Here is a 16126-nt window from a genome sequence, read left to right on the forward strand (position 1 = left end):
TCTTGCCAATATTGTGATATCCGAGTAAAACAAACGTTAACCCACACTATCTTTGAGAAAATCTACTGGAGAATCCAAATTGCAGGTCAGAGATTAGTTCCTGTGAAGCACTGCGGGGGGCAGCAGAGCGCACAACGTAAATAGAATCTGCCGTCAATTTCCGGCAAGAAGACGCTGAAGCCGGAAGTGGAGATTTCCGGTGTCCTTGTGCGACAGAGGCGACCGAAGACGGATCGTGAAGATGAACAGACACATATTTGTAAGTCTGTTTTGCACTCAAAGTTTGCGTTTATCCTGTTTAACTATTATTTAGCCAAGCAGGCAAACACACGGTCTGGAAGTCGGCGACCAAAAGACATCAGTGGCTGCATTAGCTACAAACTGTTAGCTAGGGGTCATAGCTAGGTAACTTAACGTTAGGATGGCGCCGGAAGAGTTAGCATTAGCTTAGCTTCCGTGCTATCCTTACGAGCATTTTTACCGCCTCTAGCCACTTATACTGTGTTCAAATATGGTCGGACATTAAACTTGTTAAAAGCGAGTTCAGTGTATCGTCCATGTCCTCTTGTTTGTGGTGACTTTGCCTCTTTCTTGTTGCTCCCAGGCGCTCCAGCAGGTGGCGCGGCGGACCATCGCTAGCTCTGCCCGCCGGCAGGCTAATAACAAAGTCCCACTGAATCAGAAGCTGTTTCAGGTACAACGACAATTAACTGTTTGTAAACTGCAAGTCATTCTGCCAGATGTTAAAACTGCATTTTGCAGTTAAATCATTTGCAGCTACATCTATCACAGTGTCAGTGGGTCAACACTTGGTTAACAGCAGCCAAAGTCTTCTCATGTGATCGACCATATACTGTGTGATCCACTGTGACTCACCTGTGCCAACAGTAATGACTTTAGTATATATAAACTCATGTACTTGCAGCTCTTTGAAGCCTCTCAACCATTTGTGCCCTCAGTGTTGTCATGTGGTGACATGAAGTCATGTTATTGTTCACGTTTGTTGTCTAAGTAAGTGAACAATAAGCACCAGCCCAGAGCAAAATAAGTGAATTATTATTTGGCTACATGCTGTAATATCATTATATCTAATATCCCGTTACCCAGCAGCAGGCTACATCTCCAAAGATGTTTTGTGATCTCACAGTTGTCTGTGAGTCTTGATTGTTTGCCCAGGGTGAAACCAGTGTTGAATCCAACGTTTCCAATGACTGTACCAGTAACAGTTGAATCTGATGGAGGTTAGCAAACAATGTTAATGCACATTCATGGAGTCAGAAGAGAAAAGCAAACATTTCTGTGTTGTTCTGCGAGATCCCCAAAATTATTGGAGATCCAAACTGTTGCTGGACAACAGGTAAAAGTAACATCATGATTTTGATGCGCTCGTGTGTGTTTGGGGCAGCAGGATGGTGTTTATGGTGTTGAGTCAAAGTAAACAGTACAGTACAGTGTGTGTGTGTGTGTGTGTGTGTGTGTGTGTGTGTGTGTGTGTGTGTGTGTGTGTGTGTGTATTGAGTGCCATTTGTTGTACAGTTTTCCATCATGTTTCTTGCCTGCAGGAGGATAATGGGGTGCCAGTTCATTTGAAAGGAGGCACGAGCGATGCTCTGTTGTACAGGGCAACGATGGTCCTCACTGTCCTGGGTGAGAAATTCCTTCTCTGCTTAAAACTCACCAGCTTCTGTCCTGCAGAGTTCTTTACTTATCATTTCTCTTAAATGCTCGATTCTTAACTAGAAAATGCTCTCAGACCTCTGCCAAGGAGGCAGTCAGTGCTCAATACAGAACCCACTGTTCAGCTGCCAATGAGGGAGTCCTTTTCTCAACTAGAAATTCGTCTGAGTCACTCATGGAGACAACAGTTTGAAATTGGTTCAGGATTGAGCGAGAATGCTGCAGCCAGCAGCAGGGAAACAGAAAGTAATCCCTTCGTGTGTTTGCACAACTTCAATGTCCGTTTGCTTTTGCCACTGACAGACTCAGACTGTTATTCTGTGTCAGACCACATTAAGGAAAGGATCCATACAGAGATAAACCTTTTCGTTAAAGAGTAAGATCCCGTTATTTAACCAGAAACAGCCATTATATTGCTCTCCCACAGTCACCAGACTCCATTTACAGAAACAGTAATTTTATCCTCAGAAAACACACTTCACACTGCACTGAAATCAGAGAAGAGGAGGTGGAAACAGCGTGTAGAGCTGCCTGCCACCCTGAGGATTATATGTTTCTTATATTTTAATGAAAGTCGTACAGAAATGATTGTATCTGTGTAACTTGTTTAATCCACAGTCTTAATCCAAGTGTTCAATATCATGTCCAACTAAGCAGACTTATTCTCCTTTCAGGAACTGGGTATGTTCTGTATGAAGTGGTGAAGGCAGCGTTCCCTCAGAAGAAATAACTCAGCCTCTGCAGCGCTTTCCTTTCCTTTAAAAATCCGACCAGCAGTCCTTATTGTATAAAAAGATGCTAATCCGCCATGAGTATCTGGCTGCGCGTTTCCTCTCATGGTGGGGTGCTGTTTGATGTTCATGGGATCAATATTTATTTCTTGTACTGTCTCTGATGACTTGAGGATCAATAAACCATTCTTCTCATGACCTATGGGTCCGATCACTTGTTTGCATACTGTGTTTAAAATATTGATGAAGACAATATGAAAGCAAAAACCCTGTACTACTGTTATCTGGAGTGTTTGGAGTATTTCTTCCAATTAACACATTTGTCAAACACATGTAGAAAGGATATACAACGTAAATACTCCAGTGCAAATGCCTCAAATTTGTCCTGAGGTGCAGTACTTGAGGTTAAGGAAGAAAATAATGAAGTAAAACTGTAAGTACTACTAATGTAATTTGGCTGAGGCGACTCTTTAAACATCACCAACCAGACCAGTATAAAAAAAAGTCACTTTAATAAATCGAGATTTTAGCAATAAATTTAGCAATCAGAGAAATATTATCAGTCTTTTTACAAAGTATACAATCTGTGCCAAACATGAGAGAACTGTTTTGAAATATTGATTAAAGTAAATGTGCCGTAATCTTTGTCCAAAAGCAGGAAACTGCCTTTTTCCACAAAGCAGCAGATTAACATGTTCTGAGTGGGTGTTCAGTTTTCCGCCACTAGAGGGCGACGTTTGCTAAGAAATCAGACAGTGGGACTGTCAGAATGAAATCAAGTGTAAAAGGATTCGTGCTTTTTTTTCAAAATACTCTGTCTACATGTAAATAATGACATTCCATTAGAGGTTTGCTGCTTCTGTACACACAAATCACCAAAACTTCCAGAGTAGGGATTTAATTTGGCAGGTATATAATGCAAATCTTGGGTGGATTCTTCTCTGTTGTCTGTTTTAATTTAAGTCCGTGTGCAGAAGGAGACAGCCCCGGGCCTGTTCTGCTATCTGTCCACACCCACCACAGATCATTTGACAGTTTCATCAGATGAGCTGCAGCTCTTCCACCGACTCAGAAATAAAACCCAACGCTGATCAGCACTCAGGAATCTGCTGAGTAAGCTGACACACTTCTGATTGGATGCTGCTGAAAACCACAAGAAGAAGGTCCCTGTGACCTGCCAGCCTAAAAAAAAATATGATGGTTTGTCAAAGCTTGTGTGAAGTTTAATTGATAAGCAGCAGAGTTTTCTGGTTTTATCAAAGATCCAAATGGTGTTACAGATTTTAAAGCTTTGACAGCAGAGTCTAACACATGAGATGATGGGGCTGCTCATTCACTGCAATACCACGTATGGGACTTTGGGGGCGCTGTAACACATTTTCAGGGCCCTATAAGTTTGGACACTGACTAATAACAGATTTTGGGGGCGCTATACAGAATCTGGCAATGTTCATGCTCTGTGATAAAATTTTGAGGCTCAGGACTTCAACACATTTGGGGATGCTGACAGTTTGTGGGGCTGAGAAGCCACATGTCACATTTGGGGGGATTTATTACAAATTTGGACTTTGATCTCGGACAATGTTGGGATTTTCTTGCAATTTGCTTTACCTTTATATCTCTATGTCTTAGCTGAGAATGGGTATTGTTCAGGTTTTGCACGGGACTTCTTTTAATCGTCATAATTTGTAGTTCGGGCAGCTGCTGCTGCTTTGTCAGACCCTGCTGAGGAACTCAGAAACTTCTGCTCCGTCCCTGAAATCAGGAATGAAAGACCAACTTGAGCTTCAGTTTACTAGACTGTGTAATATTTTCCCATTGATTCACGAAATGAAAGAGGGGGTGAAAGCCTGTCAGTTCCCCTCCGCTGATCCCCCTCTTCCCGAAAAGCAGGTCTGCGCTGCTGTCTCCTTGCGGCCGAGACGCACAGAAGCCCTCCATCACCGGAAAGGAATGCAGAAAACTATGTAAAAGTTTCCGATTGTGTGAGTGTGTGTGTGTGTCTGTGTGTGTGTCTCCCAGCACTCTGAGAGGTTACACATCATTTTTTGGCCCGGTTGGATGTCGTAAGAGCTCGCGGCGGGGCAGGCAGAGCTGGGAGCAGCCCCCCTGTTAAGTAGCAGATTGTGTGGGGAGTCTTCCCACTTGGAAAGAGGCTCGCCGACGCGTCTGGGAACCAAAAACCCGCGGAGCTCTCTGACTTCAGCACCGGACCACCTCACACTCCCTTTTCTCAGGTTTGGGGTCTACAACAGAGACTTTAACCTTTTTTGTTTTTAATTTCTTGAACCAAACCAAAGAAATTCCACAGTCTTCTCTGTAGGTCAGTCCTGCATGATTTTTTTTCCAGTTCCAGGTGAATCATTTGTGTTCCAGGTGATGATATGGCACGTAGATTAAATAATGTCTTACAGTTTTAAAGGTTGTGTTATTTCCAGATTTTATTATCTCGAATCTTCCAATTTTAATGGGGATATTTCGAGAAACGCGTGGAATAGTTCTTGGCAATGTGGTGCGTAATTGCGCACGGCGCCAGGATTTGATGTTCGGTTATTCTGAACGTTCGAAAGACTTTCTCTCCGTTACAATGGAGATATCTTATCAGCAGACATATTAGATACTGAATTGGACATTTTTCAGTGTAGTTGCACTTGAATTTAAGATGCTTTAGGAAGGAAAAACGCATCTAACGGGGCAAGAGACAGATTTGCCTCGGAGCGCCTTTTATTCTAACAGTTCTAACGTTTTCCATGATATTAAACCGGCTTTGTTGGTTGCTTGAAGCTGCCCCATTGTGGATTTTCGGACTTAAGCCATTCATACATTAAAAATCTGCCGTGTAGTATTTTTTAAAAATTGTGTTTTTTTTTTGTTGTTTTTTTTGTATCTTGGGAGCAGTTTTTACGAGCGCAAGGATCGTGGAAATATCTTTTTGTTAAACATTCCTGCTGTGAAAGCTGAGCTTTGTGGTGGCCTTTAAGCAACTTATTCAATCTAAAAGTAGATTCAGATGGTAATAGATTTGGACTGGGCAGGTGATGGAGACCTGACCGTCACAGTTTGTGCTTGAAGGTCTTGTGAAACCCTGAGGCTGCTGCGGGGCTGCTGCTCAAAGGTCTAACCGCCTCCTTCGTTCCTCTCGCAGCTTCATTCATGCGCTGCTGAGCCAGAGGAGCTGAAGATGAAGAGTAGGCTGTCTCTGGCGGCGGCTGCCCTCCTGGCACTGCTGCTGTCCTCCTCTCAGGCCCAGGATCAAGGTAAAGCTTCTCCTCCTCCTCCTCCTCCTCCTCCTCCTCTCTGTGATCCCACACATCTGACTTCACCTCCTCTCACCTCTGCCTTTCCTCTGCCTGCAACGTGTAGCTGCATATTTGGCCTGAATAAAAACAAAATCTGACAGAGAAAGCAAATGTGTGCGTTTGTGAATTGATTTGTTGAACTGATTTGCCTTTTTCAGCCTCGGGTTAACCTTTGATTGATGATTTCTCTTTTCACTCGAATAATTCCAGTTTCCCCCAGGAATCGGCAAGATTTCCTCTTCAAGAGAAAAACAGTCGCAGCTTCAGATATCTGGTTTGAATTTATGAATAGGAGCTTTTTTTTTTCCCCTCAACCAAACCAGTAGCACTTCTGAAGTGGCTTTAGTCATGGATGTAACTCGCTTAGAGCGCTGACGTAGCTGAGGAAGGACAATGAATATGGGCTCTTGTTGGTTATGAGGCAACCACTGTGAAAAAAGTCTTAAACTGTTCAAAAAGCTTAATTATTTTACTTTCCCAGCAATCCCGTATTTTTTTATTCCATGGAAAGAAATGTATTAGTCTTGAGAATGAATAATAATCTTAAAAAAAAAAGAAGAAGAAGAAGAAAAACATGCATTTTAGCGTCAACTGCATTAAACATGAGGCTGTACAGCTGGAATAAATATCCATCTGTAGATTAACTGGGGCATCTTTTCCTCTCAGACAGATGTAGTTTGATCTTCTTTACACCAGGAGGGGCCCTTGCTCAAAATCTACTACCTATTACTGTATATTTCTCCAGTTTCAAAAAAGAAAAAGGAAAAAACCCCAGATGGCCTGAGGCCAAGTTTCCTTCTTTCTCCTGATGGAACGGAAAGACAAAATATGAGTTTCACATTATTTTCCAGTGGTTTTAGAGATTAGGAGAAGAGAAGAGAAAATCTGCTCCTCTGTGCCTCTGGATTTTCTCTCAGAATAAAAAAGTGCAGTAAAAACTCATCAAATCAGCAGGAGGAGGAGAATCTTTCTTTGGTCTCCTTCCAGGAGAGATTGTGACCTCCCGTGACCCCCTTTAACGTGCCAGCGGAGGCCCTCGCTGCCTCTCCAGAAGTCACGGCATCGTAATGTGGTTGTATCGTGTGGAGCGGTTTGACACGCTGGGGCCAGATCTAAAGGCTCGAACAGGAAGGCCTCTGCTCTAAACTGTCACATATCAGGTGAAAAATGACAGAAGCAGTTTAGAGCAGATGCCGAAAGCCTGAAAGAAAACCTGCATATGAGTATGTGTGTTTGTGTGTGTGTGTGTGCCTATGGTTTAAGAGTTTTTTTGGGTAGTTTTTGGCCATTTGGAATCAGAAGCAGCATCCCGCGGCCCTTGAATTGACTCACCAGGTTGGTGGATCCTCCATTTTTGACGTCCTGTCACCCTCCCAGTCAAGCCTCGACCAGGTCAGCCGACCCTGAGTCTTGGCTTTACGACAATATTTTCCAATGATATTCTTCACTCCACACTAACAGATTCACTGGTTGGCGGTCTAGATCTGTAATCTTTTAACTCTAGCTAGATTAGATGTTGTACAAATGATTTCCTGCTGATGTTTGGTTCCTCAGCAGTTGGGCATCTTCAGGAGAATCTGTGCTGCTGCAAAGGTTCATAAAAAGAGCCCAAACTCCAGAGCTCAGATTATTGTAGATTAACGTTCCTCCAGTATGAGATGAACTAGATGCACCTTTTCCACCTGTTTGTTACATGAAGTCAGATCAAGTTCAGGTGCTTACAGCCTTACACCATGGTCGTTGGGTGCCCCCCGCCCTCTGAACCGCTTTAATGACAAAGGATTGCGTTGCCTTCATGTTCAGATCCAGACTGATTAGATGAGCTGTGAGATAATCTTGTCATTAAGCCACTTTAACTTGTTTGATTGCAGATTTTTGAGTCATTTCAGAATCATTTTAAGCTCTTATAAAGAAGAACACCTCCAATTAAAACAAGGGTTACCCTGTAATGCAGCATGAAAGAAGAGTGCATTATAGCAAGCTAGATTTTATGGCAAGCGACCTTTTATTTGTATGAGTTTATGGTCTCGTTCTGCACCCCAACCTGAAGAATATCATTTTAAAATATTTACAACAAAATAACCTGTGGTCCCTCGTGTACATGGAAACTTTTTGTCCCTTGCTCCAAGTTGTTGTAAACAACTTTTCATGTACACTTGCATGATTCCCCATGTCAGTGATCACCAGTTAAACTTTAATGTGTGTGCACTTTTATCCTGTTTGTTGGTTAATGTCACAAAGACCAGCGGTTCTTAAATTACAGTCCACATCCTAAAAGGATTCTTGGAGTTTTAACTGGAGGGTAAGTTTGTGACAAAAACAAAAGATTCTGTGATTCAATTTCTTGTTTAAATTTGGGTCTGGAGCTGAAGTAGTTTAAGAACCTCTGGTGCAGATTTTTGGGAAACGAACGAGCAGAGAAAAGATGTACACGTGTCTTCACTGACGTCGTGTATTCTTTTATGAGGTTTGCAATGGAGATGATGAAAGCGATCTATCAGATCTTAATCCATTGTATAATCAATACCGGAGAGTTTCATCAGATTTCTGTGTTTTTGTTGTTTGTCAATTCAACATCCTGAGTTGGATTGAGGTCATGGACAGTCTGCTGGATGTCAGCCGGTCCATGTTGTAGTTTGTTGACAGGAGGGAAACTTTATTTTTATTTAAAGTTGCTGGTGATTTTCCAGAATTAAAAAATACATTTTTGGATACAAAACAAACAAACAAAAAGAAAAAAACACATAATCGGTTATCTGTTAAAGTGACGTGCATGGAAGCAAAGAAAGGCCATAACCAGTAAAATTTAATCAGCGACTACATACCTATTTGTAAAATCTAACCATGACTGAATACTTAATGTGCACTTAATGAAATCATTTACTTTGAAGAACCATCTGTCTGAATTTAATTTTGATTGCTCAAAACCTGAAATTCCTTCTTCAGATTGATGGTTTTCACAGTAAAATATTTCAGAGTTTATAGAGAAAGTGGTGTTTAGTTGTAGGTTTTTTTTACGACTAGGTATGGAGTTCTTTAATTCATTTTTGCCTCATTTTGCTTCCATACACTCGATCACAGCCCAAATTTCTCGACCTGTGTGTGTTTCCTTCCTGAATGTTCTAAACTGTAGGACGATGGTGTTGTGTTGTTTCGTTGTGTTTCTTGTCTCACTGTGTTTTTGCTTGAGTTGTTGACTGTGGCTGCTCGCCACTCGAGCTCAAACGGAGGTCATTTTTTCTCCAAAATGGCGTCCCTCACATTTGTGGTTTGGTTTGTCTTGTGTCGTTCGCTTCCAACAGTTAACTTGCTAAACTTCACCCTGAAAGTGTTGACTGTTGGGAAAAGCCTTTCAAATTTCACATAACAATACATTCACCTCCCCAGGCTGCAGGATTAACTGTGTCTCCTTCTTCTCTTCACAGTCGACCCTCCATCAGATTTGAGGTTTAAGATTTTGAATGAGAACACAGTGCAAATGATCTGGAGCAGGCCACAGTCGAGGATACAGGGCTACAGAATACAAGTGACCTCAGAAGCAGGTGGGTGCTCATTAAACCTGCGAGTTATGTCCTGCCGAGCTCCAAACATTACAAGTGTCATAAACTCTCTTAGACACCAATCTGCCCGACAAGACTCAACACTCCCCGCAATTATCCAGAGATTTCTGGAGACATGTTTGGCTCCGGGAACTCTAATGATAAAAGAAGAGAAAAAAAGAAAAACATTATCACTGCCATGGAAAATTGTCAGCATTAGCTCAGGAGTGTAGATGTCACGTCCATCAGAGCTCATTAAACACTTGAGGTGGATTTGAAGAAGCAGCTAAGAGTCATATCAGATGCCTCTACCAACTCAAAATGAACACTGAATTTGATGAAAGGAGGAAAATCCTCTGTCATGCTACCAATGATGACCTTTCTGCACTACATGGCCATTGTTTGCTTTTGGTTTGGGGCTGTTTTTCAGGGTTTTCCCCTTGGTTAAAATGAAGGCAAATATTAATGCTGCACTATAAAATGACATTTTTGAGATTAGTGTGCATCAAACTTTGTGGCACTAGTTTGGGAAAGGCCATGTCCTGTTTCAACATGCTGATGCTCCCATGCAAATAAGCCAGGAGTTTTATTGCACCAGCTTCTGTGCAAGTTCAAACTTTGCCTTGTTATAACTAGTTAAAAGTAAGTGGAGAATTACTTTGAATTAAGTGTATATTTACACATCACTAGTACCCCACAGACTAGTTGTTATGTAGTGATTAGTTCCAACTAAATATTTACAGGTGTAACTGCTTGTACATACTAACTTAGCTAACTGAACCAGCAAACTGATGACTAATGCTAGCTTGCATTTTTACATTCAGTAACTACTAACTTAGGTGTAACTGTTACATACTGTTGGCTAACCGGACCGGCTAAATGCAAAACTAACATTAGCTGGCATATTAACCACCAGTAACTGTTACATGCTGTTAGCTAACTCAACTACTGTGAGTAACTGAAAGAGCTAATGTTAGCATGCATATTTACAGTCAGTAACTGCCAGGTGCGATTGTGCTAATGGCTAATTGAACCAGCTAACTGAGAGAACTAATGTTAGCTTGCATATTTATGGTCATGAACTGCCAGGTTTAAATGCTACATACTGTTAACTGAACTAACTTGGTGATAGAGCTAATGTTAGCTACCACATTTACATACAGGTAGAACTTTTAAGCACTGTTAGCTAACTTAACTGGTTCACTAACAGTTAGCTTGTCAATGTTTGAGGTGGGTTTTCACTTTGGAGAAAGCCAGGCTAGTTTTTTTCTGCTTTCAAATGTTACTACGCTAAGCAAGGCTAACCACTCCATTCTAGATGTGTATTTAAAATTCCCATGAAACAGCTAGCTGGGTGTGATTTGATTTCACATATTTACGTGTTTCATGTAAAAACAGGAGGCTAGGGTGGGACTTGTGGAGGATATTGACCTATTATATGGCAGGAAATATCAAGGTTGTTTTCCTGCCAGGTTTGGCTCCTAGCACCCCTGATGGTGAGTCAGCAAACAGGACTGCTAGCTGCACGGCTAACAACGCTAATTAGCTAATGTCAGCTACAGTTAGCAGCAGTTAACGGTTACTTTAGCAACAAGTGCAGCTATCTGTCCATCAGGAGTACATAACGGGGAAACCAGAGCATTTTCTCCATTAAATATGTTCCAGTTTCTCCTCAATCAGTAAGTAAAGTTATAAAGCTTTGTTTTTGCAAAGTTATAGGTAATAGATTTTCAGTATTTTTTCAGGAAATGACTAACTCTAAAATAGCGTGAAGAATAACAAAATGACTGTCAGTGTTGAGCCAGATAGGTGACAGTTAGCTAAGACATACAGTGATGTGTCTGTGATGATAAACATCCATTTTAATTTCATGGGAGCTTTAACACGGACATGAGCCTGATATCGAGCTTCTCATTCACTCTTGGAATGAAACAAAGTGTATTTCCCCAAATGTTGGACTTCTACTTCAATGTTTGCCTGCTAACTTAATGATAAAATGAAGACTTGAGGAGGACAATTAAATTCTTTCAAGCAAATGCATTTTGGGAGAATTGGATTTAATTGCATTTAATGATTAAAATAATGTGTTTGATTCCCAGTAACGCAGAAAGTTTGAATCAAACTGAATCACACTGTTGTGTGTTTACGCGGCTCTTCCAGTCCTCGGGTCAACAGTCGGAATCGGGTTTTTCTGAAGCCCTGTTTTGACTCTTGGACAAAGTTTCCTAATGTCTTCCCTCTGACTCTGTGCATTCTTGTAGAAGAACCAACAAAAGAATTTACTCTGCCTGCATCTGCGACTAAGACCTCCATCTCAGACCTGAGTCCAGATGTGGATTATGTTGTAACGATATCTGCGTACGCTGGATCAGAGGAGAGTCTGCCCATCTCTGGCCAGATCACACGTGAGTCACCGTGTCCTCGACTGTGTGTGTGTGCGTGCGTGTGTGTGTGTGTGTGTGTGTGTGTGTGTGTGTGTGTGTGTGTGTGTGTGTGTGTGTAAATTAGCACCAGACATCCAGCCAGATGCTAATAAAAGTTTGTCTGCAGCTGGTCTACTTTGGCAAGAGGTTACCATGATGACAGTCTGCTTCAGTCTAACCACCAAAGTGGCTGGTAGAATAACTAAAAGCCCCATGTACTGAGTGGACAAAATAACAGGAACACCTGACAATATAGTACAGATCAGAGTGTGTGTCTATTATTTTGTCCACCCTCTGGTTGTCATCATCTCAGTTTTACAAGACATGACAGCTCTGGATGAGAATGACATTCTTCAACACGTTTACAAACAGAAGCAGTAGCCTGACTGAAAGCCCGTTTGGACGGATTGCAGGCGTCCAGCAGCACAGGGAGCCAATCAGGACAAAGTCCAGTGTGACGCATTTCCTCCTGCAACTGTGTGGAAACAAAAGCCGTTGATTTATATTTAACTTGTCAATGAGTTCAGTTTTTATTATATGTTTCCCAAAAACATTCTCATTCTCTGCTGCCGTTTCTAAGGACAATATTGAACTTTGCAGCTCAGTATTTGGGTTTATTCTTGCATTAAAGCAGCTGGTGAATTTTGGGATGCAGGCTTAGAGCTTTGTTTTTCCACAATGTGGAAAAAGTCTTTGGCTTCATGACTTTCTTCATAAATTACAAAACAAGACAAGTGAAAAAAGACAGAAGGAACACAAAATAAACAACAGGATTTCACAGTACGTTCTTGAAATGAAAATAAATAAAATATAGAGGGAACTGGCTGCAACCAACATGCTCTCTTCCAGTTTTTGCTTTCTTGAGGACATTATGGGGCCTCTAAATATCCATCAAATTAAGAAAAACCGTGCTTTGGCTGAATTGTTTATTATTCATATTCTGCATGCGATAAGAAGAGCAGTTTCACGAGGTTAAAAGTCAGAAAAGAACACTAAAGGTTAAAGTCTCATTTGACATTACATACAGATCAGTAACTGAGTCGTGACCCAGATTTCCAGCAGTGAGTGAGGTCTTCACTAATGTCATGGCAGCAGTTTGGTGGGGACGCCTGCTTGGCACCACCGCAAACACTGATGATCTGAGCTCCGGAGATTCCCTGGAAATCTGTCGGAAACAATGACATCAACTCATTAGTTTCGCCATTTGGGAGCTCCTTTTGTTCATTGTATATATGAGAAGGAAATGTTGCACCAGAAACCCTCAGATGAGAGAATAAGTCTCATGTATGGAAACAAAAGGCGAGCTTGGATCCAGTTGGAGTGGTCTGCCATTTGTTGAAGAAAAGCAGTGACAGTTACTGGACAGAACATGGTTCACAAGATGGCGTTAGAATAAAGATTTGGCTTTTCTGAGTGTGCTTTTATCAACAGTACAGATGATCTGAATCGCCTCTTCTGATTACATGACTGTGTTGTTGTGTTTCAGTTGAGTCGAGCGGCAGCACGAGAGGAACTTCAAGGAAACAGGACACTTCAGACTCACTCAGTAAGTCCTTTTGTTCATTCATTTTCAACCTGAATTTGAGGAGAGGCTTCATTCATTGCTGAGATAATGAGTGGCAAACATTCCAGTCTTCGCTGTGCCTCCTCCACTTTTCCACTTTTTGCTCTTGGACCTTCCTCCTCACTGCTGGGCGGCGTCCATCAGCGTGAGCTCAGCAGCGATGGGAGGCTCTTACCACACAACACCCCATTGTATCTCAATAATCAAAATTAGGCCCCTGTAAATCTCTGAAGTATTTGGTCATCGGTTTGGTCCCCTGGCGGCCAGTTATGCCAATGTGGAGGAAGCTGCACATGCTCAGTGTGGAGGTCGTAGGTGGGGCGGGGGGCTGCCGCCGGAGCCGGGGGAGCAGAGCGAGAGGAGCCCAGCCCTGAAGTGCTGAGAGAAGTGGAAACCATTACAGATGCTGATTTACAAGAGCGCTGCTGCTGCTGCCCTGGCCCACTTCTGCACGAGATGACGAGCTTGTGCTGATTTTTCCTGCGTTTCATGAGAGGAAAGTCAAAAGGAAATTCCCAGAAAGAAGAGCGAAGCAGGGTCCTGTGCCTCCACCGAAAACACTGCAGTCTGGTTGAACATCCAGTGTGAGCGAACAGCTGTTCAAGGATTTTAAAAACAACCAGAAAATAATGAATGACGAGCTTTAAACCCACTGAGAACGCTGACAATCCCACATTTCTGTCATAATTCTTTAAAATGTTGTTCTTGTATACTTTAGAGGAGGGTATCTAAATTGCAGAAGTGTCCCATGTATGATGTTCATTTTACCTTTCCTTCTTCTTCTTCTGCTCCCTCTCCCTCCTCGCTTTTCTCCCAGAATGCTCTTTCAGCGCCATTGCCGACGTGGTGTTCTTGGTGGACGGCTCCTGGAGCGTGGGCAGGCCCAACTTCAAATACATCCGCAACTTCATCTCAGCGGCGGCCGGCGCCTTTCAGATCGGAGAGGACAAAACCCGGGTGGCAGTGGTCCAGTACGGCAGCGACGCACGAACAGAATTCAACATGAACACACACTTGACCCGACCGGCGCTGCTCCGGGCCATCGGCTCGATGCCGTACAAAGGAGGAGACACCTTGACAGGTACAAGGCTACCGTCCTCTCATGTTAGATTTTTACTCTCTTTCTGCAGGTTTTGTTTAATTATTGTTAACTTTTTTTGTTCCCTGTAGCTTAATTTGAAATAAAAAATACATAGCTTTTTAAAAATCTACTTTATATATAAGTTTTAGTACTTTTTTCTTCCTGTGTGTGCAACAAGCAATGAATCATGACTTTTTTAGAATATTTTGCTTTATTAAATTCTTTTATTCATGCTTTTTTTAAACTCATTAATTGTATTTACATGAGGAAATACTCCAAAAAAAAAACAACAAAAAAAAAAACAGCTGAAACAACTCTGTATTTCTTTAATCCTTCACTTTTGGACCCATTATTGACTTTGTAGATCATCACAGAAACAAATAATGTACATGTAAATACTTCAAGTACTTTTTCTTTGCATTAACAGCAAACAGCATGTTTCACATTAGAGGTCAAATCTCAGGACACTCAAATCAAGAATGAAAAATAACTGAAATCATAGGAATTTGGCGCAGAGTTGAGTATTTTGGTGTCCCACAAGCCCCCTAGCCCATAATTTCCTGCACTGGACTCAGCTCCTGACTAAATTATACCTTTGTGTGGTGGATGTCCGATTTACTCATTTTTTACATTTCAATTATAACAGAATGAGTTTGTTTGCATGTAAACTTGTGAGACTAAAGTGATAGTTTCAGTCCGCACAGCAGCAGTATTGAATGCAGTCATTTCTATGTATTATTATTATTATTATTATTATTATTATTATTACTGTTATTTTTCGTGACTGTATTCAGGACATGCTAAATCTAGACTTTGTCAGCAGACACTCCCTGGCTGTGAATCGTTTAAACCCTCATCCCTGTCTCTGTGCACCAGGCAATGCCCTCGACCACCTCCTGAAAAACACTTTCAGCGAGGCAGCTGGCGCCAGGAAGGGTTTTCCCAAAGTGCTGGTGATCATCACAGATGGCAAATCTGAGGATCCAGTGGAGAGCTACGCCAGGCAGCTGAGGAGCAGGGGGGTGGAGATCTTTGTCCTCGGTACGTGGCCAGAACAAGTTTATTACATTCCACATCTTACATTTTCCATTCGCATTTAATGCTTTTAGCCGTCGTTCGTAACAAAGGCAGCTTGTGATGACGTGAAAGCAGAAGGTGAAATTCCTACATCATTAACATTACAAGCGAGTGATAGCAAGTTTTATGTATGTTTATGCTCGAGCTTCGCTGTCAGACTTTCCACAGTCTGAAGATGGAGAAAGTGAAGTGGGCTGTTGCTATGGTGCTAAAGAGGGCTGGCGGTTCAATAACAACAAGCTCGTCTTCTGCGCCTCTGAAATCTGCTCATTGATTGAAAATTACTCAAACACAAAATATGCTCTCAGCTTTTGAAGAACAAGATGGTTTCTCACGTTTTGTCAAATCACAAACGAGGCTGGCTTCCTGTCAGCTGAAGTCAAAGATGCATTTTGACTAAAAGTCACCGACATTTAAGTTATTTTTATTTATGTAAGCATATCAGATTTTATCAGGCGTAATCACAGTTATCTCTGGTTTCTATGCAGTCCACAAACTTTTCTCAGGATGGAAACAGACGTTCAGTGTCTGACATTTAGATATATTAGAAGAAAACTGATTTCATAAACACCAGGAGCAGAATATTGATCCTTAAAGTACTTAAAGCACAGTGTAAAAATTGGCAGTTTCAAGTCAAAATACTGCGGTCAGACTTATCCACAGTAAAGTACAGTTTAGTTTCTCAGTCATCACATAAAGATGTTTTCATACTGTGAGAAGAACCAAGGAAGGAAG

At 41.8% G+C, this 16126-nt stretch overlaps 2 protein-coding genes across 2 annotated transcripts in view; both read left to right on the forward strand.

Moving 5' to 3' along the window:
• Nucleotides 1-161: 161 nt before the first annotated feature.
• On the forward strand, nucleotides 162-2432 carry cox7a2b (cytochrome c oxidase subunit 7A2b). Its single transcript, XM_070987417.1, has 4 exons — nucleotides 162-259; nucleotides 605-694; nucleotides 1563-1647; nucleotides 2352-2432. Exons 1-4 carry the CDS (start codon nucleotides 242-244, stop codon nucleotides 2405-2407), a joined length of 249 nt encoding a protein of 82 aa, XP_070843518.1. The 5' UTR covers nucleotides 162-241; the 3' UTR covers nucleotides 2408-2432.
• A 2116-nt stretch (nucleotides 2433-4548) lies between these two features.
• The window catches only part of col12a1b (collagen, type XII, alpha 1b), a 115683-nt gene continuing 104105 nt past the window's right edge, over nucleotides 4549-16126 (forward strand). The window contains exons 1-7 of the mRNA XM_070987133.1: nucleotides 4549-4731; nucleotides 5554-5665; nucleotides 9133-9249; nucleotides 11508-11651; nucleotides 13156-13215; nucleotides 14051-14314; nucleotides 15191-15355. Of these exons, the coding sequence (XP_070843234.1) occupies nucleotides 5590-5665; nucleotides 9133-9249; nucleotides 11508-11651; nucleotides 13156-13215; nucleotides 14051-14314; nucleotides 15191-15355 (826 nt within the window). The 5' untranslated portion in view covers nucleotides 4549-4731; nucleotides 5554-5589. The remainder of the gene's footprint in view (nucleotides 4732-5553; nucleotides 5666-9132; nucleotides 9250-11507; nucleotides 11652-13155; nucleotides 13216-14050; nucleotides 14315-15190; nucleotides 15356-16126) is intronic.

Source organism: Chaetodon trifascialis, chromosome 19 (assembly GCF_039877785.1).
Source record: "Chaetodon trifascialis isolate fChaTrf1 chromosome 19, fChaTrf1.hap1, whole genome shotgun sequence".
Lineage (NCBI taxonomy): Eukaryota > Metazoa > Chordata > Actinopteri > Chaetodontiformes > Chaetodontidae > Chaetodon > Chaetodon trifascialis.